At 55.2% G+C, this 22303-nt stretch overlaps 3 protein-coding genes across 8 annotated transcripts in view; 2 read left to right on the top strand and 1 right to left on the bottom strand.

The window, feature by feature from the left end:
• The first annotated feature begins 419 nt into the window (after positions 1 to 419).
• Positions 420 to 7582, top strand: LOC6726486 (nuclear pore complex protein Nup205). 2 transcript variants are annotated; one of them, XM_039297805.2, is made up of 11 exons: positions 420 to 573; positions 658 to 803; positions 879 to 1202; positions 1271 to 1372; positions 1449 to 2011; positions 2076 to 2576; positions 2646 to 4200; positions 4271 to 5655; positions 5733 to 6785; positions 6861 to 7018; positions 7103 to 7582. In XM_039297805.2, exons 1-11 carry the CDS (start codon positions 567 to 569, stop codon positions 7516 to 7518), a joined length of 6210 nt encoding a protein of 2069 aa, XP_039153739.1. In that variant the 5' UTR covers positions 420 to 566; the 3' UTR covers positions 7519 to 7582. The 2 variants fall into 2 exon arrangements, with proteins under 2 accessions (XP_039153739.1, XP_039153738.1); XM_039297804.1 differs by having other exon boundaries at positions 435 to 803.
• Positions 7583 to 7935: 353 nt separating this feature from the next.
• On the bottom strand, positions 7936 to 13734 carry LOC6726487 (thyroid adenoma-associated protein homolog). Of its 4 annotated transcripts, XM_039297806.2 has the most exons (7): positions 13515 to 13732; positions 13253 to 13430; positions 12896 to 13177; positions 11994 to 12826; positions 9682 to 11930; positions 9448 to 9612; positions 7936 to 9385 (listed from the first exon to the last, which is right to left on the bottom strand). In XM_039297806.2, the coding sequence occupies exons 1-7, from the start codon at positions 13621 to 13623 to the stop codon at positions 7982 to 7984; spliced, it is 5220 nt and encodes a 1739-aa protein (XP_039153740.1). In that variant the 5' UTR covers positions 13624 to 13732; the 3' UTR covers positions 7936 to 7981. The 4 variants fall into 4 exon arrangements, with proteins under 4 accessions (XP_039153740.1, XP_039153741.1, XP_039153742.1 ...); XM_039297807.2 differs by lacking the exon at positions 13515 to 13732 and having other exon boundaries at positions 13248 to 13382; XM_039297808.1 differs by lacking the exons at positions 13253 to 13430; positions 13515 to 13732 and having other exon boundaries at positions 11994 to 12830; positions 12896 to 13155.
• A 528-nt stretch (positions 13735 to 14262) lies between these two features.
• The window catches only part of LOC27209339 (mucin-5AC), a 40079-nt gene continuing 32038 nt past the window's right edge, over positions 14263 to 22303 (top strand). Inside the window, exons 1-4 of one of the 2 annotated variants that reach the window (XM_039298028.2) lie at positions 14263 to 14354; positions 14965 to 15335; positions 16538 to 19715; positions 19866 to 20498. In XM_039298028.2, the coding sequence (XP_039153962.1) occupies positions 16547 to 19715; positions 19866 to 20498 (3802 nt within the window). In that variant the 5' untranslated portion in view covers positions 14263 to 14354; positions 14965 to 15335; positions 16538 to 16546. Of the gene's footprint in view, positions 14408 to 14964; positions 15336 to 16537; positions 19716 to 19865; positions 20499 to 22303 lie in introns of both variants that reach the window. The other variant, XM_039298027.2, reaches the window with a different exon arrangement.

Genomic DNA, 22303 nt, shown 5'->3' on the forward strand with positions numbered 1-22303 from the left:
CACATCCACTTGCATCGACAGCCAGAACCAGCATCCCACTATGGTGCAGTTCAGCCTGCCCGCGGCCATCGGTGATTCACTCACAATGCGAACAGGACACCACTTGGTGGGCAGTGCGTTCGCTGGCCAAACAGAGTGGCGGAGAACAGAAAAAAAAAACGCGAATCGGAACAAAACAAACGGATGCTACTATCGGGTAACTACGAAAAGTCCGTGCGTAGATTTTCACGAAAACGCCCCGCCCGCGCCGCACTGAAGTTGTGTTAGTTAGTGGTGCGCCAACGCACCGATGCAGCGCCTCGATTACCGTTCGATAAGCATCGATTTTCCGATTGACTTGGTTCGAGTCAACCGTTTAGCCAGCGCAGCAACCGCAGTTAGCGGGCACAGGAACCGTAGCGGCATGAGCGTGGTGAGTTCGTACGGTGGTGAACATCTGTCAAATCTCCAGTATTTGTATTACCCAGCCCTAGCAACCGGCGCCTTCTCGCAAGCGAAGCAAACTTGCCGCGTTTTATAGTGAATAGCTGCCAATTTAGCAAGAACTGCAAGGGAAACCAAGTGAAATGGACGGTGAGTGCCGGGCCAGCGGGCAGATGATGATGTGCGTGGGACGCCAAACCACTAATGCCACTAATGCCACCCATGCGTCCACAGGCATAACCGAGGACATGTGGACGCCGTACAAGCATCTGTACAGCGTTTTTCAGACGACGGTGTCCAATGGCAGTAGCTACACCGCGGACCTGGAGCAGTGCCTCAAGAAGTACAAGCCCAGCTTCACCAACTTGCTGCGCAATCCGGTGGGTACAGCCAAACTAGCGCTTGCAGATCGTAGACTTAACTAATCATTGGTAATCATATGGAAATGGCGGCAGGCGAGGAGCGAGAAGAGCCGCAACCTACTGAGGAGTGCCCTGAACGAGGGCGTCCCGATCCAGGCGCAATCGCGAAAGCTAATGATATCACAGGACCTGGCTGACGAGGCGGTCATTCTGTCCGACATGTTCGACCTGGACGAGGTGTTCGCCGTGGAGCTGCTGTGCACCGCCCAGCGCCAGCAGAAGCATCATCCCGGCCTGTCCAGAGGCCTTGTCGCTGTGCTGCTCTACTACGACGGACGAAAGGCCATCAGCTGCACCCTTCGCGACATCTTCCAGGTGGTTAGCGGCGTCTCCTGGAACACCGAGCTGCCCAAGGAGGTGAGTTTCGAGATCAGTGCGGCTGAAGGAGCGGGTTTCACTGACCCTGATTATTTCCACGCATGCAGATCACCGGACTGGTCACCAACTATGCCGAGGGCCTTGTCGACGGCTCCAACATACTGGGACGCCTGCTGGAGCTGCTCGATGAGATGGATGTTGACAAAGAGGTGGGTTTGTATGAAGGCATATAATTGCATATCTTTCTGCCCAAGTACTTATTCATTTGTTGTCCACCGTTCGCAGTTCGCTATGCTGACCACAAACCGCGCGTTCGGCTCCAAGAAGCACCAGAACCAGGTGCTGGGCCTGTACGAGGACATTCAACAGGCATTGGCAATGGCCCTGTTCAATTGGTCGGCGCAGCGCGGCCTGCCGCGACACATTGCCATTCGGCTGCTGCGCCAGTTGGCCAGCCGGAGGAACCACGACGCGGGCGGCATCATGGACGACGTGACCCTGATCATGCTGATGGCTCTGCTGTATGCGTACGATACCTCCATTCTGCTGATCGCCGAGGACATCAATGAGCACACCGACCGCCTTCCGATCTTCAGCGATCACAAGTTCGCCGAGTGCTTCCTGGAGGAGCTGTACGCGCAGGGCAGCTGGCAAGCACCGCGCCTCAATGCCATCATTGCCTACAGCTTCGGACTCACGCTGGCCAGCCTGCGGCATGCGCCTGCTCAGCTCCAGGCCACCACCATATCGACCATCAATCGCGATGAGATGCTCATCGATGAGGCACTGGGAGCGCAGGTATTCGTCTTCCTGCACAGCTTGCTGCTCGAAAAGGACATGGTCTATAGGTGAGTACTGCCTGCTCGAGTGCCAATTGCCGATTGGCAAGCTAATCATGATTTGCGCTGGCAGCACGGAGTTCTTCTACCGCCGCGTCCATCTGCTCATCACGGACTTCATCGACTTCATGAACTCCAAGGTGACGGAGCTGCGCGGCCGGGCAGACGAGTCGTCACACACGATCATCAGCTTCCTGAACGAGGGTCTGGAGCCGCCGCCCAACTTGGACACCAACTTCGAGCTGCTCATGCTGTGCGTGGCCAAGATGCACGGCGATCCGCGCGTCACCATCAGGCTGTGCGACGAGTACTGGGGCCCCGGCGAACCCACCAACTGCACGGCGTACAAGAACACCTCGCGCTCGGTGTCCCTGTTCAAGTTCATTAGCTTGGCCAGCGAGCTGCTGCCACAGACGCTGTTCAAGTCCTACCTCAAGATGATATCCGGACTCACACGCACCGATTTCTCGGCCCGCTGCGCCTTCAACATGCTTAGGGTGCACCAGATGGCCACCGGCGGCCAGTATGCGGTTAGCTGGGATCACTTCTTCACGACCCTGGGCAACTACTACACGTAAGTGTGGCTCAATCTGGCATTGAAGATCTCTGGGGAACTCTAGTGCGATCATGCTTCTATTTCTAGTTCGATGCGCAACGACTTCCACACCAACATCGGCATGAGCGGCGAGACCTTCTACCGCACCCGATCGACGCCAAAGGCCATTACGCAGCGAGAGGCGGAGCACCTGGTGGCCGTAATGGGCATCATACAGGCGGTGGCGGAGCACGACGAGGTCTCGCGCATCATGATCTGCGAGCAACCCAATTGGCAGACGCCGCAGGTGCTCCTGGGCCTGGTAGCGTGCGCCACGCCGCTGCTGCTCAAGGCGGAGATTCTGCAGACGCTGGCTGCCCTGGCCAAATCGAAGGAGACGGCGCGCGTCATCTGGTTCCACCTGGAGGCCTCACAGATCATACCCACTGCGCCCGTGCTTAGAAGCTATGGCGGCCAGTGTAGTTTGTTGCAGGAGATGGAACAAATCGAGAGCCGTTCGGAGCAGTACGACCTGACGCGCGGCATCCTCCAGCTGCTCTACACACTGATGACCACCAACCTGCCGAAGGTTTTTAGCGGGGGGCAGCGGACACCGGCCTACGAAGGCTATCTCAAGTCCATGATCAATTCGGTGGTGCTCAAGTTTTACAGTCGCGCGTACAAGGTGCCCTCCGAGAAGTGGCAGGTTGGCGCCCAGTGCCTGAAACTGCTCTACTACCTACTGGCCACCTACCGGCCGTGCGCAACGGACTTTCTGGAGAAGCCCGACGAACCTCCCTATCCGGGCTTTCACGTCATGTTGCAGCTGCAGCTGAAGTCCGAAATGTTGCAGCTGCTGCTGTCCATTGTGGAGGATGTGCGTGAGCGGCTGGACGAGTACAACCGCTTCCAGGGCAAGGAGCTACTCGAGGAGTGCTCCCTGTACGCACTGCTGCTCCTGGAAGCCGCGCTGGCGAAGCAGAACGCCTTCTTTGAGGCCCACTCGGCGGCCAACTGCCCCATTTTGCTGATGGGCCTGAACCGCATGCTCCTGGATGTGAATCCACGCAGCCGCAAGCCCGATCACGTGCTGAACATCATCAAGTATGTGACCTATAATAGCTGGCTGCCGCGCCACGCCCTGGCCGCCATCAAGATTCTGGCTTCGGTCACCCAGCTGCCGAATGTCTCCACCCAGATCCTCAGCATGTACGGCCAGGGCAGCAACGAGAAGCTCGAGATCCGTCAGGGTTTCGTCGAGTGCCTGGAAATGGAGGTGTGCGCGGGCAGGCACGACGACGAGTTGTTGGACCAACTGGCCCTTAACAATCACGTTCCGTATCTGGGCTTCAGCGATGAGCTGGACACTGAGCGAGAGGTGAGCGGGGAACGCGAATGTACAACTGTGGAATCGCCACTGGAGCTGCAGGCGGGAGAGGGCGGGCTGGAGAGCAAACCGGCCAGCATCGAGCTGCAACTGAAGGAGGCCATTATCAAGCTGTTCGAGATGAATCTTAGCCAGCAGTTGCCCAACTTTGTGTACTTCCTGCTCGGCGTGGACGTGCTGCGCGAATTCATGGCCAACGGGCGGCAGCACCTGGGCATCGAGATGCAAAGCTCGTGCGTGAACTCCGTGGTGCTGTTGCTGGAAAAGTACCTGGATGTGAGTTCAACGCCTTTTTGGCCACCAACTAACTAACTCTTACCGATCAAATCGATCTCTGATATTGCAGCAACAGCGTCACGGCGATGAGTACTGCGAGCACACGGCGAGAATCGTGGAGCGCATTTACCATCTGTTCCATGGACTATGCGCCAATCGCCGCACCACGGAGACGATACTGCGCTACTTCCGGCTGACGTGCAGCGACTTCCTGATGCGCCACCTTCGCTCGCTGCCCTTTCGGCAGCATCGCGAGGATCACGTGCTGCACGCCATGGGCTACCTGCTCAACTGCGTCTCCATCGATGTCAAACTGGCGGCCCAACATGGCCAGATGACGCGCTTCAACCAGCTGTGCGACATTTTGCTAATGGCAAACGGCATGGAGCGCTCATCCCATGGCATGTCGATGGAGCTGGGCCACAGCCTGATTACACAGACGTCGTCATCGTTCCTCGCCATGGATGCCCTACCGCCCGGTGGATCGATAAGTGGCGTGGGATCTGGGGCTGGTTCGGCGCCTCTCGGACCTCCAAGTACTGCGGTCAAATCCCTGCAGCCATCGCTGCTGCAGGAGACATCGCAGGGACTGCACGTCATCCGAATGCTAGATATCCTCGTCCTGGAGGAGGGCGCGTTGATCCAGCCGCAGCTGGAGTTCTTCGACGCGCATCTGGTCACCCAACTGCTGCGCGAGTGCGAGGCATCCGCCGAAGCTGGCGCCAATTCCAGGGCCACCTTGATCAACGTGCGCAAACTGTACTACACTCTCACGGACGAGCTGAACATGGTGCAGAGCATCATTGCCAGCGGCCAGCGGAAGGCCATCTCCACGGAAATCATGCTGCTGCTCAACCACGCCGTCAACATAAATCGCGTGCGGACGCAGCGCTGCGCCACGCTGGCCTTCATGTCGGCGTGGGGTCAACTGGTGCAGGTGCTCTTCAGCAACATGCCCGAGGCCGTGCTGCCGGCGACGCAGCGTCGCCAGCACATCATCGACATCGTCGAGCAGGTCCTCATCAAGGTGCAGCCCATACAGCCCATCATCGAGATTTCCGTAAAGGTGAGCGAGACGGTGCTGCTGCTGCTTGCCAATCTGCGCTTCTGCTGCTACCAGGCCGAGGAACAGAGCCCCGAGGATCTGGCCGCCGAGGAGTCGCTCACCAATGGCAACGGCATCGGCATCGGCAACGATTCGCAGGTCTCCAAATTGGGTCTGGGCCAGAGGCCAATCGGCCAGAATGCGGATGGCGGCAGTGGAGGTGGACGGGATATCGGTTCCGGTGGCAACAGCAGCAATCTGCGCTTCATCCTCAAGAACCTCGTCCAGTGGATCATGATCAGCGAGGTGAAGTCGCAGCAGCTGCGCATCAATCTGTACAGCGCCCTGCTGAATTGCCTGCGGATTGCGAAGCGACTGCGCACCGACGAGCAACTGGAGTACCAGGAGACGTAAGTGTATCCTCTTCAACCGATCCCCCAAAGCAGCAGCAGCAGGCAGTTGTAGCGTCCGTTCTATTTCATTGCAGGTTGATTTCGCGCCAGGAGAGTGCACGCATGAACAGCACGGAGCAGCGGCGCGGCGACCGTCTGCGGCTGAAGGTCATGGCGGCGGAAGTGATCGGCGCGTTCGGCGAGAAGCTGATCGACACCATCTGCCACGACGCGGTGACCGGCCACGATGTGTGCCGCATGCTGGCGCTGGCCTGCCTGGACATGATCTCCGAGCTGCAGGCGGTGAGCACGCTGTGCGACTTTGTGGCGTCGCGGGGCTACCTCAAGCACATACTGGAAAGCCTGGACCAGTCCAGTCCGGCGCTGTGCGCGGTTATGCAGCCCGTGCCGGAGAACCTGAGGCCGCTCTACGTCTACGAGTCGCGCATGGCCTTCCTCACGCGCATGGCACACAGCAATGTGGGAGCCCGGCTCCTCCTCGGCGAGCAGGCGCTGGGCGTGCTGTCGAATATGAAGGTCTACGACCTGCAGCCCGACGTGAAAGCCAGCGAGCTGAATCGTAACGAGCCGCAGAACTTCCTCCCGTCCATCGATGAGCGCTTCCGGTCGATCCTCCTGCCGGCACTGAGCCTCTGCGATGCCATTATCAACTCGCTGGGCCCGCGCAACAACTCCGCCGCCCTGCAGGTGCTCAACTTCCTGTTCGCGCACATCGACATGGTCGAGGCCATGTTGCGCTCGGCCACGCCGTATATGGACCTCGGCCACTTGGAGCAGGTGGCGGTCATCAGCAGTCTGTTTGCCCGCGCCTCCAGGCACGACTTGACCGTGCTGGAGGACAGCGTGAAGCTGGAGCTGCGCAATCGCCTGGGCCGCGTGCAGCAGCTGATGATCGTGGTGTTCGGACGCTTCTGCGTAAGCGAGCCCACCATTCGGCGCATGCTGCAGCAGGATCAGGATCAGCAGACCAACCCCACTGAGGACGCGAAGAGGCTACGTGTCAAGTATTTCCTGGACATAGCAGCCAACGTGTCGCTCTACTGCCGCAACGTGGTCACCAGCCACTCGAAGACGAGCATGACCTCCAAATACTTGCTGACCACCGTGATCAACGATGTGACGCTGCTGTAAGTCCAGCATTCCCCCAGCATTCTTAATTGTATAGCCATCGATTAATGTCATCTATTTAATCCTCCTTGAAGCACTGGCAAAATAGCCAGCAAAAAGCTGACGGCCATCCTGCACACCATCCTCAACCAGCTGAAGGGCTCCATCGGCCACTACCTCTCGCAGAAGTCGATCGCCGACAATCTCCTCCAGCAACGCGCCTCCCTGCCCAACATCAGCTTTGGGCCCAACGGTAAGTTCTCCTTGCTTTTATCATCTTAGCATTTTGCATTGATGCATTCGATATTTGGCTGTATCCATTTGGACCGACCAACAGGTAAACAAAGCTACCTCGAACTGAGCCAGCGGTACAACGAGAAGCACAGCGAACTGAGGCAGTCCGTCTTCATAGCCGAGCAGAACCTGTATCTGCTGTGGATCCATCTGGACTTCTATATGCGCAACACCATCGACTACGCCAACGAAAACAGGAACACCATCAACGAGAGCAATATGGACGACGACGGCAACGACGTGTCCGTGCTGAACGCGTCGCAGGATGAGATCCTGCAGCTCAAGCAGCTGCTCATCTCCACATTCAACGAGACCTTCTGCACGCAGCTAATGACCGCCAGCGAGGAATACTCGATCAAGTGCAAGGGCTTCAACGCCTCGCTCCTCCGCCGCATTAAGTCGCTCGTCCAGTTCGCCCCCATCACTGCCAACGACTTCACTTCCAGCTTCGATTCGTAGGCGCCGACCGAGCGATATGTTTAGTTTTATATTTCAATAAAAGGTGTTAAATTTCTAAAGCGAATGGCTGTTTGTTCCTCCTTACCCGCTAGCATTGTAGTCTGTCTCCCTCTAATTCAGCACTCACTACAAAATATAGCAATAGAATGCAATTATCAGATACCCATTAACGCAGACACAGGGACTTTGTATCAGTGCGCATGGAGAGATCATAAGTAAACCCCCAATACAACATGAATTGCCAGTCTACACATCCACATAACTGAAAATGATCGACTATCAAATACCCATTACGCAGCAAATAACAATCAGGAAAGATTGTATCTGTATTCAACAGTACTTCCCAAAATTGGTCAAAATACAACAATTTAAAATGATCGACTATCAAATACCCTATACAAAAGTAAAACATTTGGCTGATTTAAAAACTTTTGTACATGCATATGTATTAAATGTGCGATAGTCACTTATTTGCTACCCCGTTTAGTGTTGGTGTTCTTGCAGGTGGATGTGCACGTCCACGAGCGTCCCATAGCTCGGTCAAAACGTGGTTCCTCTCGCAGTAATGGTTGTTCTCCTGCTTGTCGAACAGCTCCATTGCATCGGCGGAAGTGAAGGGCTCAGCGATGATGTCAACCAGGCGCTGTACCATGTTGAAGTCATCGAGGTTCAGCTCACAGATCATGGTGTCCAAGAAGTCTGGGGTCAAGGCACTGGGCAGGATGAGTGGCGCCCTGGCAGCCTGCTCTTGCTCCTGTTCAGCCCCGCTCCTCCTCCGCAGTCCAGCGCCGCACACCAGCTGGACAGCCCGATGACGCACCCACTCCGCGTCGTCGTGCAGCAGGAGCAGCACCAGTCCAGTAAAGCGTCCGACCAACTCTATGTCCACGTCTGTGGTACCCGCACCCAGTTGATCCCGCAGGTGATTGCGAGCCAGCAAATCGCACAGCTCGGCAGCCTGATGGCGAAGGTAGATCGGTTGGCCAGGATGCACAAGTCGCTGCGCGTAGTGCAGTACGGGCAGCCAGTGCTTTCGCTCCAGGATCTTGCTTTCGCCGATCAGTCTTCGCAGGCCGAGCAGCAAGCCCGCCTCCTGGTGGATGGAGTGCTCCTCTGAGCAGCGCTGGACCAGCTGATTCAGTTCCAGTCCCGGATCCCGGAGCAGGGGTTGCAAGGCGGCCAGACGACCGGCCAGCTGAAGGCTCCAACAGCTATTCTTTGAGCTTTTGGTCATGTGCAGAATGCTCGAGCGAACAGCCGGCGATTCATACAGTTCCTGGCCCACCTCCTCCCGCTGCTCCCGACTAAGGGTCTCGAAATATCGGCGAATGTCGCGTGAAAATTCAAAGTGCTCGATATCCTGCTCGCTGACCAGCGAATGCTGCTCGCTCAGGGATCTCTGTAGAAGAATGTACAGCCACAGCTCCACCTTCAGCTCGTCCAGAGCCCAGATGGGTTCGGCCAGATCCTCGACGATGTGCAGCACTATTCCCTGGGAAATGCCGCGTAGCCGGTGCAGATGGAGGCCAAAGATCTGATGGAAGCGGTTGGAGATACCCAGCTGCTGGCAACGGCTTTGGACCTCCTTGTGATCCAGCAGATAAACGGCGCCAATCTGCTCCAGCAGCTGGAAGTCCAGCAAGCCGGGCTCCACGGCATCATCCATGGCAGCCACCATCACCTCCACCAGCGCACTGAATGCACACGCGTCGTGCTGGAGGAGCGGAGCTGCCAGTTCGGCGAGGGTGTGTAGCTGCATTCTGGTCAACGAAGGACGCGTCCAGCGAACCAAGCGGTGTAGATGCAGCAGCAGAAGCAACTGGCCGTGCAGGACATTGGTGTTTAGCTTGAGCGCTGCCCCGGGGTTCTAAAGGAGGAGGAGCTGAAGCTCTTGAGAGGATTCCGAGTAATAGCAGGATGCGAACTCACCTTTAGCCGCAGCTGCAGTGCCTTAAGCTCCACGACGATGCGCCTGATCTCGGCCAGCGCTTGTTCCTGGGTGACAAAGTTGGCCACCACCAGGGCAGCCATCTCACGTGTCATCAGATCGTGGGAGTGGCAGATCCTAATCAGGAAGGGCACAAACTCGCTGAGCTGTGGGAAATTAATAAATCATATTCGTAAAAGAAAGAAAGCAAGAAGGGATGTGTCCGATCCACCTACATTTAAGGTTGACTCCGCGCCCTCCAGCGAGGACGGATACAGCCGGCTGAGCATCAGCAGCATGGCCTCCAGCTGGACCGCCTGCCGCCGCTTCCCGCTCGCGTTCTCGCTGCCCCTGCCGCCGGTGTCCATCTGCTCCGCCTCGCGCTGCAGGGCGGCGTGGAAGTAGTCGAAGAGCTGCGGATAGCGCGTGAAGAAGATGCGTCCCGTCATGCGGTTGCGCACGTGCAGCTCACCGGTCTCCAGGCGGGCGCGCTCCACGCCAAAGACGCGAACGATGAGGGCGGCGAGCAGCAGAGTGGCGCTATTGCGCTCCGCCCACTCCTCCGCGAGCAGCAGTCCGTCGAGGGCGCACTGGATGCCGCGGGCCATGAACTCGGTGACCAGCTCGGCCAGTTCGCTGCTGCGGAAGAGGGCGCGCATGATGTTGAGGGCGTGGCTGCGGGCGGTGATACCAGCGGCTCCGGCTGTCCGGCGCTCACACACCTCGAGCAGGCGGTGCATGCAGCGATAGAGGGTGGCATGGGTGCCCAGCTTGAGCTCCGTGCAGACCAGCGCCTGCAGCATGAAGGGCATGCCAGCACTGCGGCGCGTGGCGCACAGGCGGGCACCCTTGCCAGCCCACTCCTCCTGCCCGCTGACCATCGCCATGGCCTCGTCGACCCACTGGCCGGGCAGCTGGTTGAGGCGCACCGACTCGCTGTGCCAGAAGCGGCGGCACAGCATCGTGAATCCTACGTAGGCCTGCTCGAAGGCGCCGCGGTGCTTCGTCTCGGCCAGCAGTTGCAGGAAGTGCTCCCCGATGGCCTCCAGCTGAGCACGGCTGAGCAGGAAGTCGCCGTGGCGGCGCTGCTGCTGCTCCTCCTCCTCCTCCAGCGGCGCGCGCTGGACAAGCTCGCCCAGGATGAGGCACACCTCCTTGCTGCTGCGCCAAGCGCACAGCAGTATCATCTGGGGCGTTGTGCGCACCTGCAGCAGTTCCGCGCGGCTCAACTGACGGTCGAGCACGTTGGTCAGCGGCTGATCCGTCTCCTGGTCGCAGGTTTCGGGCAGGTGGCCTTCGGGGGAAGCGCTGCTGACCACAGGCAGCACCACGCTGCTGACTGCCAGGCACATGGTCACCAGCTCGTCTATGTACTGCCTCCACTCAGGCTCTTTCGCCAATTCCCTGAGTTTGAGTTGCTGCAGCAGATGTCGGCTGGCAAAAAGCAGGCCATACAAAGGGTTCAGCTTGGCCGCCTCGCCAAGATCAAGCTGGGCGAGGCGCAGGCCCTCCCTCAGGTGCTGCAGGCACCACTGCAGTGCCCTGAAGGTAAGCGGCTCGTAGGATGGGCCACCGTGCGCTGGGGTGGGCAGCTCGCTTTGCACTTGACTGGCTTTGCAGTAGACCTGCAGCTGGAAGGCTCCGGTGGCGGAGTCCGATGGCCTGAGCGAGAGCAGCAGCTCGATCATCTCATCCGGCTTGAAGAGGGAATGGGATTGAAACCGCTCCAGCAGCTGAGCGGCCAGCACTTTGTTGTGCTCGTAGCTGTCGCCCAAGCAGGCCATCAGCGCCTCTGTGGGCAGCTCTATTCCCAACTCGCTGAACGTTATGCCCACCAACTCGCTTAACTCCAGGCAATCGCGCAGCAAGCGCAGCGACAGCCAGCGTCGTCCGTAGTTCGCCGAAGGAAACAGATTCTGCGCGAGAGCACGGATGAGCCGTATTAGGAACTGCAGCACCTCCTGCGACGCCGGCGTGCGGCTCTTCCGGTACTCGACCAGGCCGAAATGGACCCTCTTGAGGGCCTTCTGCAGCAGTCCGTAGCCTAGCTGCCGCAGGTGGGCGCTGGGATTGTTGGCATTGTGCCGCACATAAAGTTCAATGGCGCCCATTTGGTCGGCATTTAAAAGCTCGCTGGGACGCGGCGTCTCCACCAAGAATCGCAGCGCCAGTAGGCGCGTGTGGTCGTCCAGTCCGATGAGGGCCTGTTCTACCTCCTCTTTCATGCCGCGCAACAGGTTCTGCCGCCTGGCGCTGAGTTGCCTCACGCCCAGGATTGCCGCCAGCTTGCAGCTAAGCGGTAGCCGGGCGTCCGGCAGGAGCACTTGCGCCAGTCTCGTTGGCTCCAGCTGTACGGCCTGTGCGATCAGCTCCTCAATGACCTGGCGGCGCTTCTCCGGCACGCGGATCGCCGCCAAAAGCTGACCGAACCACCGGCTCTGCCACTCGGCGAAGGGCTCCGTCTTGTGGGCCGATACCATCATGGCTAACAGGGGAACAAAAGGAATAAGTAAAGGATTCAAAGCTGCATCGCATGAAGAATACTTGCCTTTGAACAGGGCATCCACACAATCCTCACAGCCCAGATGGCGCGGGAATATGGCTCCGAACAGCGAAGGGCAGTTCTCGATGGACTTGCTGACTCCGGCCACCGCAACCAGCTGCTCCAGTGCCATGCAACTGGCATTAAGGTATGCAGCACGATCTTCAAACTGGCGGTAGACGACTTGGAAGAGCTCCTCCTGGCCGGCGGCCTGGGCGTGCTGCAGCACCTGGTGCAGCAGGGCGCTGCTCATGTGGCGCACGGAGTCCGTGTCACTGGAGATGTTCTGCAGGGCGAACACCTGCAGCTGCGCCAAGATCCGTTGGTATAGCAACTTCTGGTCGTCAGGCAGATGGGCGTGCATCTCGCCCAGCGATTTGGAGTAAATGAACAGGTGCTTGGAAATAAAGACAAGCAGATTGGTCACGGTGCTCTTCTGCTCGCTGACGGCCAAGATCGTCTTCAGAATGGCCAGTGCTAGTGCAGCGTTTTCCGCATAATCGACGGGCCGCAGGACGAGCAGGGCGGCCATCTGTACGGGAACGTCCTGCTCTGCCTTTGGCCTCGAGCAGTCTTCGACGTACGCCTTGAAAGTTCCGGAAAACCGAGCCAGGTGACCGATCAGCAGGCCGGCAATGGAGCGTACATCCCAGGGAGTGTCCTCGTGGCGAGCCACCGTTTGGGCCACCGCATTCGCCGTGCCCGGAAACCGCTGATCCTCGAACAGGCGCAACCGGTCGCTCCACTCGGCCAGCAGACTAACCAGGAACCGCAGCGCATTCTGCACGTACAGGTAGAGCTCGTTGCGACGCGTTGGCGAGAGTTCCAGCGTAGGGTCACTGTCTTAAAGCAAGGTAATCGTGGAGTCAGCATTGTGCGCGGCTATCAAATACATTAGATTGACGCACCAAATGTCCGCCCAGTAGCGCTCCAGAGCGTTGGCCAGCAGCGGCGCAAAGCGATGCACCTGTTTGCCCAGGGCCTCCCGTCCAAAGGGAAAGTTCTGCAGGCAGGCGTTGGCGGACACGAAGACATCGTTGGTGCGCTCGTGGCTGACAGGCGGCGTGATCACCGCGAGACTGCTGGCCATTTCGCCGAGCGACTGCTGCAGAGCCTCCAGCAGGTGCTCCTTCGAGTGCCTGCGATGTGGCGTCGCATTCTGTTTGGCCAGCGCATTGTCCGAGAAGAGTCTAAATGGGATTGATCATCGGCTATAGGACATCGAGTTGGATCGTGTGGCTTGAGTCGCCGTGGGCTCACCGTACTTGGTCAGCTGGTTGCGCACGGCGTGCTTCAGGGGACTGGCTAGCAGGAGATCCGCCAGGAAGCGGGCTACATCCCCATGATCTTGCTCCTGCTGCCCGTAGAAGACATCCTTGACCACCTGCACCTGCTCCGCACTGCTCCTGGCCGCCGCGAACTGAAGCACAAAGTCATGTGGCGCTGGAAAATGGAAAAGCGATTGGAGCCTCAGCATGCATGTTCATACATGGCTTACTGGTGGTCACTAAGTGACCCACAACCGACCGGCAATCCACGTGTTGGGCAGTGGCACAAGGGCGTCGCGCAGCTCGGCAAACCTCTTGGGGTGGGCACACAACTTCAAGGCGGCCACGCGCAGGTTCAGATCGTTCATGGTTCTGTCAGGATTGCGGATAAATAGTAAATAACAGGTGGTTTAAATCAGCCACATTGGTGTTGTCACTAGAGCTGTGAGCAATTCGATTTCAAAATCGATCTAATCGATATTTTTAGATGGGCGAAGAAATCGATAGCATTACTAGGAAGTCGATGCTATGTTACCCTTAAGCTAAATTTTATCTTTATAAGGTGATAAATCTAATCTTATTGAAATATTCCTCAATTAAAATAATCACATTTTTACTGCCCACTACGTACCAATGGATTATAAGTAATTAATGAAAACATATTGATCTTACAAAATATATTTACATATCATTTTTTTAGATAACAACAATTCTAAGCTTAACGGCTTCCTTTTGATTTTTAAACTGATTGATTGATTTCAAGCCATTTATTTCGACTTAATCGATCTTTTTTAGAATCGAAAGGAATCGATTACCAAACGGTAATATCGTTTACGGCTTTAGCTTCCACATTTCTCCACTTTGTGGAACTACGTTCCACATCTGTGCTGCCAAGCACTCGCGCTTAGCAAGTACTTGCTCCTTTGCTAACCAAGTGCGCCCATAAATTCTGTGCTGCCACCTTTTCTTCTATCGGAGTTACGCGCCACGACAAGAGTTGCCATCCGCTCACCTTGCCTATTACACACACCACCAACACAACTTGATACGCATCTATCGATAGTATCGCATGAGAATAGATCCTAGTTCCACCTCTAATGTGCGTTGGGTTATTTATTTTTTTTCCTGTGATTTGTTTATTGAGTGAGCCATGTACGATGCGACTTTTATGTGCGAATAGCATGTATTTCGGCCCACGGTGCCATCCGATTCAGATGGAAAACACAATTGGTTTCCAATAGGAAAAGTTTGCATCATGTTTTCGTATGCCAAACGCTCGACGTGTGTGTGTGCGTGCGTGTGTATTTGTGGGGTGTAAGGTGCATTTGTGTGTGTGCGTGAAAGGGGGAGGATTCGTAAAAGTGTTTTTCCTCGTTTTCCCGTAACTCATAACTTATCTTAAAACAAGCATGTAACATAACTTGCGAAAGCCCGAAAAGCATCTGTGAAAATTAGGAGAAATCCACCTGGCTTGGCCCTTTTTGCCTGTGTGAGTGTGTTTTGTGTTGGAGCCCCAGAGTGAGAGAGAGCGAGTGAGAGCGAGCGAGCGAGCGAGAGAGAGGCTTTTTTTGTTGATACACCGTGAGTGTATGTGCATGTGTGTGTGCGCCTCTCGATTTGTGACGAAATGTGTATAAAATGTTTATGTTTATGTTTTTCCCCACCCCCTCCCGCCACCCACTCACACACGCACACTTCTATGCAAATAGGCGCCGCACAAGTTTGAAGTGAAACGCGATCGGCAAAAACAATAAATCCCACCACAAAGTGGAGCAGCAACCGCAAATAAATAAAAACATAAATAAAAGTGCGCCCGCCCGAAAGTAGGAGAACAACAAACCGCATAGGAAGCATCGCGAAACGCCATTAAAGGTCGGCAGATGGGCGGCCCACGGACTGACGTGCCCTCCGCTGGCCATTCTCCTCGTGCTTGCTGCCGTTGTTGTTGTTGCGGCTCCCAAAGCAGTTGCAGTTGTTGTAGTTGTTGTTGCAGTTGCAGTAGCTGCAGCGGACCAGCGGCCACAGCGCAGTGAGAGCGAGCGGGACGGCAAGCGAGCGCCACTGAAGGTGCGAGCGAGAGGTGAGTGACTTTGGCTTTCTAACGGTGGCATCCCCCCCCTAAAACGGAACAATAAGAGCGACCGAAAAGGATAAAGGAAGAGGAAGTGGGAGGAAGACTGGGCGAAGTGGGTGGGAATACAGTGATCACTCGCTTGTAATGCAGATCATGCAGATAAATACAGACCTTTTAAAATGTTTTCATAGCTACGAGTTTTTTAGATAATTCCGGAATTCTGGAACAGATGAAAAATGTTTAACTTTCCTTTTATCCGTTACGCACTTTTCAATGAATATTTGTAGTATTTAAAGGAAACTTTAAGAAATAGCTAACATATAAATTTAAGAATGCCTTTTAATGAGTTTATCTTCCTGTAAAACAAAACAGTTGTTAAATTTTAAATAAATACTTTTTGTAATTGCACACTTATTACTTCATCAAAACAATTGATTTATAAACTAATTTTGCAACATTTTGTACTAACCCAATAATTACAATATGATATGCATAGTATTTTTTGTAATTGTTATTCAATTTTATCATTATTTCGTAATTATCTTAAAATTGCAATTTGGACAATAGTTCTAGATTTTAAACTTACATTTTCTTAACATAAATTAATAAATGCTTCATTGGAGATATTTCGTTATACTTCTTATTGAAATAAAGATATCTTATTTCGTCGGATTTAAAACGATTAAATTGTCTAACTCGCATAATTGCGTATCGAAAGCTTTTCCAACATCTTAAATGCATATATGTACATATGTACCTCAAAGTTTGAAGGTTAGTAAAGGTCAAAGCTAAACTGTTCTGCATTCCAGTTAACATATAAAGCAGTTTCAAACCTTCCTAGTCCAGCCGATTATCTTCAAGTCGAGTAAATAAATCCAAATCGATAAAAAACAATTTATTGTTTCATTCGAAAATAAGAACAGCAGCTACTCTATATACTCCGTGTTCCAGCTGACAGTTTCGAGTTGAGATGCATTCTCCTGCACTCCGCCTCCATTTTCATTTCGTAGCTGGCGTTCCCATTGTTTGTCACGTGCGGCCACTTGAGCTGAATTAGAAGGAACCGAACTGAATGTACCAAGGAGCAGAAAGGGGAGCACAAACGAAAGTGAATGTGTAGGAGGCAGGTCCTTGTTTCCTGGTCTCTTCTCGAAATATGTACTTCATTCATTAACCTCCCCCGTTTACCGCTCCTCTTTCCCGCACAGCCCCACGAAATGGTCTCGAAGAAGCGCTCCAATGCCGCCGAGCGTGTTCAGCGTTCGACGGCGACTGCGGCAGCGGCGGCAGCAGCAGCTGCCGCAGCAGCGACAGCGTCCTCGACGCAGGGCAAGAAGAGGCCCGGGAAACAGACGAAGGGCTCCGGCGGCTGCGACGAGGCGGATGACAAGAAGTCAGCCAGCAAGACAGATTCGGCGGCCAAGAAGCCGGCCAAGGATCCCACGGGATCATCGGGCGCGTCCACAGCCACCACGGAGGGTGGTGCTGGAAATGGAGGAGGAAAACCCACGACCTCCACCTCCACATCATCCACATCCTCGGCAACCGCCGCGTCCGCATCTGCATCCGCTTCCAACAGCCTAAAATTGTCGCCGGAGGAACGACACGAGGATGGCAAGGCGCGGGCCATAAACAAGATGCTTAAGAGCCTGGATATCAAGATCCACGGCTTTGACAACCTGCTGCCCAGCGGCGAAGAGCGGCTCAACGACGGCGTGCTGAAGTCCTCCATTTCGGAGAATGTCAAGACCAAGTCGCGCGCAGCGGCGGTCAAGGTGATTTCCAGCCTGAATCCCGGCAAGATGCCGCCTGTAAAGCGAGTGCGTCCCTCACCGGAGCCAGTCAGAGAAAAAGTTGCGGAGAAGCCGACAGAAAAGGTCCTCGAGAAGGACAAACCGAAGGCGGAGCAGCAGATCACGCCGCCTCCCGCTCCAGAGGAGTCTCCTGCCGCAAAGGTGCCCAAGAAGACGGTGCAGCAGGCCAAGAAGGCCAAGGTGGAGCCATCATCAGCACAGGCGACAGTTGCAACGACAACTTCCGCAGCTACGTCAGCACCCAGCTCCGCCACTTCCAAGCATACAGCGACAAAGAATCCTGGCAAGAAATCAGCCCATTCAGAGCAGCTGCCGAAAAAGGAGCTATCCAAGCTGGCCAAAATGGGCAAACCTAAAAAGGAAGCCAACTTGGTGAAGAGCACTGCCCGTTTGCCCGACTCCAATACGGAATCTGTGCAAATGGACCTGGAGGAGATTGTCAGTACGCCCACGGTGACGCCGACGCCTTCGGCCACGCCCACGGCGACACCGACGCCCACAGCCACGCCCACGCTTACGCCAACGCCCACGGCCACACGGACAAGAACTCCCACGCCGACGCCCACGCCCACGCCCACACCCACCTCGACTCCCTCATCCACTGCCATTGCGGCGGGGCAACCCGGTCCACCGCCGCCACCACCAGGGGGCGCACCCAAACAGCGACCGAAGGTGAAGTACACGAAGACATCGGCGGGATCGAAGGGTCGCATGCAACAGGCGCTGAACCAGAAGGCACCGGCTGCCTCATGGAGCGGGGCCAAGGACATATACGACTTCAAGTCGGGATCGGAGGACGAGGAGCCGATCAAGATGGTGCTGCCGTCGCTCAAGGAGCTGCGCGAGTTCTCAGATGAGGATAACAAGCCACTGAAGCTGTTCGAGCGGCAGGCTGAGAAAACAAAGGTTCAGGTGGATGAGGAGGAGCAGCCACTGGTCAACAAGGAGGAGAAGCCACCGCCCGAGAAGGAGGTGAAGGTAAAGTCCAAGGAAAAGGAGAAGGAAAAGGATAAAGACGTAGATCCTTTAAGCAACGCACAGCAGTCCGAACCAGCAGCCAAGCACACCACCAGTACTAGCACCACCACAACCACCTCCACCACGTCGGTTAAAAAGCAAGCCAAGCGGAAGATAGCCACTCCAATGCCCTCCAGTGCGGGGCGCAAGAAGAAGCCGGTGGGCAAGGGAAAGGCCGCCGCAGCGAAGGAGCCTCCTCCCAGCGGCAGCTCCGGAGAGAGCAGCTCCTCCGAGGACGAGCGAAAGCTGAGTGCATACAGTGGGCCCAAGCGACACCGGATGGCGTCGCTCAACGCGCTGGCCAAGGTGCAGTGCCTGTACGAGAACGAATCCCGGACGGCCCATGAGCTGGGCCTGTCCAAGGCGACGCAGCAGCCGCCGCGCATCCGCACGCTGGACGGGAGTGACGACGACAACCACAAGGACTCGCCGCGTCACGGGGACACGGACAGGGACAAGGGATCCGTGAGTCCGCCGCACACATCGGCTGCGCCTCCAGCCGCGCCGATTGCTCCGCCCAAGGAGGCGGAGCCACGTAGGGAACTGCGCTACGTGCCCGGAGGCAGGGGAGTGGGCAAGCACTGGGAGTTCGACAGCGACAGCGAGACCGAGGAACTGCAGCTCCAACAGACCTTGCCCCCAGTCAAGAAGAAGAAGCTGCCCAAGAAGGCGCCGCCCAAGAAGGCCGCGCCCAGCGAAACGGAAGCCAAGCGGAAGAAGAAGTCGGTCCAGGTCGAGGAGAGCGACGATGAGGAAGCCAAGGAGAAGGAAAAGGAGAAGGAGAAGCCGAAGCCACCCAAGCAGCTGCCCAAGAAGCGCAAGACGGCCTTCACCGAGGAGCTGATCGGCGACTACAAGGGCATCCTGGCCAGAAAGCGCATGGCCAGCCTGAATGCCAGCGCCATTGTGGCGGCCACCTACGAGGTGGAGCGTCACTTGGACAAGAATTTGGCCAGCGATTGCAGCAGTTTCGAGAGCTACGACGAGCTGGACACGATGCCAACCACGACTAGCAAGGTGACATCTGCGGCAGCTATCAAAACCGAGGTGATCCACATCAAAAAGGAGCCCAAGGAGTCCAAGGAATCCCTGCGCGAGCGGGAACGCGAAAGGGAGAGCGAGCGCAGGCGGGAGCGGGATAACGAGCTGAAGGACTCCACCGTCGGCAAGATGTCCAGCCACTCGATCATCGAGGAGAGCAACGACTCCAAGTACTCGAAGGAGACGAAGGAAACCAACACGGACACCACCATTACCACCACTGGCTACCGCGACTCGGCGGCCAGCACCAAGGACGCCAAGGATTGCAGCCGGCCCACCTCCTCGTCGGTCGTCATTGTCCAGGACACGGACGTCACCATCACCGGCGTCTACGTTAACGCCAGCAACGGCGCCGCCCAGGAGGCCTACTGCAAGATGCAGTACCGCGTCCAGTCGAGCGTCACCGAGGAGCGCGTCCTGCGCCCCGGCTCCGTGGAGCCGCCCAAGTCATACACGCCGCTCAGCGCCCTCTCCAGCATGCTGCCGCCGGGAGCCAGCTCCGGACTCAGCGAAGGTAAGTCCAACAAACGTGGAACACTTTAAGTAATCTTTCGAGCAAGTAATCTTCAATTCCAAGTAGAAATCATTATCAATCTTTGTGCTTTCAAAACTCTGATAGTTATGTACCCTCTCCTAATGCCCCATATTCCCTGTGCTCCATCAGCCCACAGTTCGCCGCCGCTGCCTGTCCATGCGGCGCCGACGGGACCGCATGTCCTCCTGCCCGGCGAGCACCTCAGCGCCGGCATGTACCACGCCCCCGATCTCGGCCTGCACACGGAGCACGCCCTGCCGGATCACCACGGACCGCCGCCGCCCTCGTACGCAGCTGCTGCAGCAGCTGCCGCTGCCGCCGCCGCCTACCACGCCCACCAGCTGGCGCCGGGTGGCGGCGGAGTGCTGCACATGCACCACCAGCACCAGTATGCCGCGCACGCGGCCCACGCACATCACTACCAGCAGGCGGCCGAGTACCACGGCGGACCACCCCCGCCACCGCATCATTACGGCGGTCCGCCGCCCCAGGGCCACTATGGACCGCCGCCGGGTGCACCTGTTCCGGTGCCAGTGGCCGTGCCCAATACGGTGACCGTGCCGCCCGAGCGCTGCGACGTGGGCTCTCCACCGCCATCCTACCGCGCCAGCGCCTATCCGCCGCCGTCTAGCGTCGGCATGCCGCCGCCCACTTTGGGGGGCGGGTCGAGCGCCTTCTGCGCCCCCAGTCCGCTCCACCATCACCAGCATCAGCACCAGCAGCCGGGCCCAGGAGTTGGGCCACCGCATCACGATCCCAGTGGTAAGTGGTTCTATAATGTTATACATTATTATGCTATATATTTCTAAGTAAGCTTAATCCTTGGGCTTGAGTTTGAGTAAAAGAAACCAAAAAGAAAGGTTTTCAAACAAAAGTTTTTGCAAATAAGCGACATCTGTTGGTCATTTTCAAAACCTATGCACATACCCTTCATTTCGTACTCTCGAGTCATTTAGCAATAATTTGTGTATAAATAATTCGATTTAAAATATTTTTGCTATAAATAAATGTTATAGTCGAGTTCGCCGACTATCAGATACCCGTTACTCAGCTAGAGTGAATGCGAAATTTCATCATTTTTCTGGGATATCGATAGATATTGAGGAATGAAATAAAAAAAATTAAAAATTTTTCAATTTCTATTTTTCTATTTACCCTGAAATCAGTGGTTCCTATCAGTAATGCAAATTCAGTTTAATTACATTTATAGTTTGGATTAAGTACATATGCGCATCCGCATCGATATGCAACTTTTTGCTGATAGTTTTTAATTATTTCCCCAACTTTGTAGTCGAAAAATCGATGAGACTTTGCGTTGCCCAACTCAATTTGTTATAGCCAAGAAGCTTCCAGAATTGTCATTGATTTCAAATCAAGCTGAACAATAGGGGAAAAATCTAGTTCTTACCGGCAAAAGTTAGCAGCACACAATAATCGGAGGCTTTTTTTTGCCGAAGGAAGTTTCGTTGGGGTTGCGAAAGCAGTCTGGGGCTGAAATTAGTTATTAAATAGGCGCACAGATGAGTGCGGATTGGCGATGTCCTTTGGCTTCCTTCCGCAAATCCACTGCTTTATAACCTTCGCGCATCTTTCACCTTCTGATGTATTGCTTACACAGGGGAAAAAAAGGTGTGATATGCAATGTTCAAGATGTTTATTTTGTTGGCTTTTCAACTTTAAGTAATCTTTCGAGCAAAAACTTTATTTTTAATTATAATAATAGTAAAGATGGTAAAAACTGAAATATCTTGCTGATCTACAAATTTTAGGACGTGGTTCATCTTCTTGTCCAGCGAATGTCAGATGTTCATCATCATTCAATAATGCCTTCATATTTTTCACTGCATACACTTAGGCGCTCGCCCAAAAAACCTCTCTTCCCTATGTTTGTGTGTGTTTGTTTGTGTGTGTGTGTGTCTGTGTTAGTGCTGGCCGCAGTCGGAAACTGTAAGCAGGCAAGCAGCAAACGGAAACGAAATGCAAGCAAAAAGCAAGCCAGCCTGCAGGCAGCGACTGAGAGGAGCCAGCCAACCTCCATTGATGTCATTTACCTTTCGACTAGCACAGACACAGATGCACCACACACACATAGGCAGGGCGGAATGCATATTACAAAAGTTGCGCTTAAACGCCTAAAAGCGGGCAGCATATTTTTTACTTCGCGTTTCTCTCACGCGAGATGAAAAAGGGTTGCAATAGGGCGTGCTCTCCGGCTGTTCGCCTTTCGGCGCCAAAAACCTCGCTTATCGATTTTAACTAATATGATCGGAAAGCAATCGCTTGTTGTCACTATATATACTATAGCCACTAGGATCCGATGTAAATTGAGATTTAGCCCTCTTGTACACACATATATTACCCTGATGGAGAAATTCGAGCAAATTTTAAATTGCAAATGGGGTTACCAATCATGTGGAGAAGATTGATTCGTTTCGCACTCACTCACTCGCTCGCTCGCAGGATCGCTCAATGCCAACTCATTTATTCCGCCCCATTGATTCGCGCCCAAGGCGGACTCCTCCATCCGAACTCATTAATTATCCACTGTGCACGGCGTCGCTGTCGTC

This window comes from Drosophila simulans, chromosome X (assembly GCF_016746395.2).
Source record: "Drosophila simulans strain w501 chromosome X, Prin_Dsim_3.1, whole genome shotgun sequence".
Lineage (NCBI taxonomy): Eukaryota > Metazoa > Arthropoda > Insecta > Diptera > Drosophilidae > Drosophila > Drosophila simulans.

Excerpts from the sequence above, each read along its gene's own strand:
- LOC6726487 (XM_039297806.2), bottom strand. The coding sequence starts at position 13,623 with ATGAACGATCTGAACCTGCGCGTGGCCGCCTTGAAGTTGTGTGCCCAC. Across the intron at positions 13,431-13,514 it reads GCCCAACACGTGGATTGCCG|CGCCACATGACTTTGTGCTT; the intron begins GTCGGTTGTGGG and ends TCCATTTTCCAG. Across the intron at positions 13,178-13,252 it reads GTGCGCAACCAGCTGACCAA|ACTCTTCTCGGACAATGCGC; the intron begins GTACGGTGAGCC and ends AATCCCATTTAG.
- LOC6726486 (XM_039297804.1), top strand. The coding sequence starts at position 567 with ATGGACGGTGAGTGCCGGGCCAGCGGGCAGATGATGATGTGCGTGGGA. Across the intron at positions 2,577-2,645 it reads ACCCTGGGCAACTACTACAC|TTCGATGCGCAACGACTTCC; the intron begins GTAAGTGTGGCT and ends TTCTATTTCTAG. Across the intron at positions 6,786-6,860 it reads ATCAACGATGTGACGCTGCT|CACTGGCAAAATAGCCAGCA; the intron begins GTAAGTCCAGCA and ends TCCTCCTTGAAG.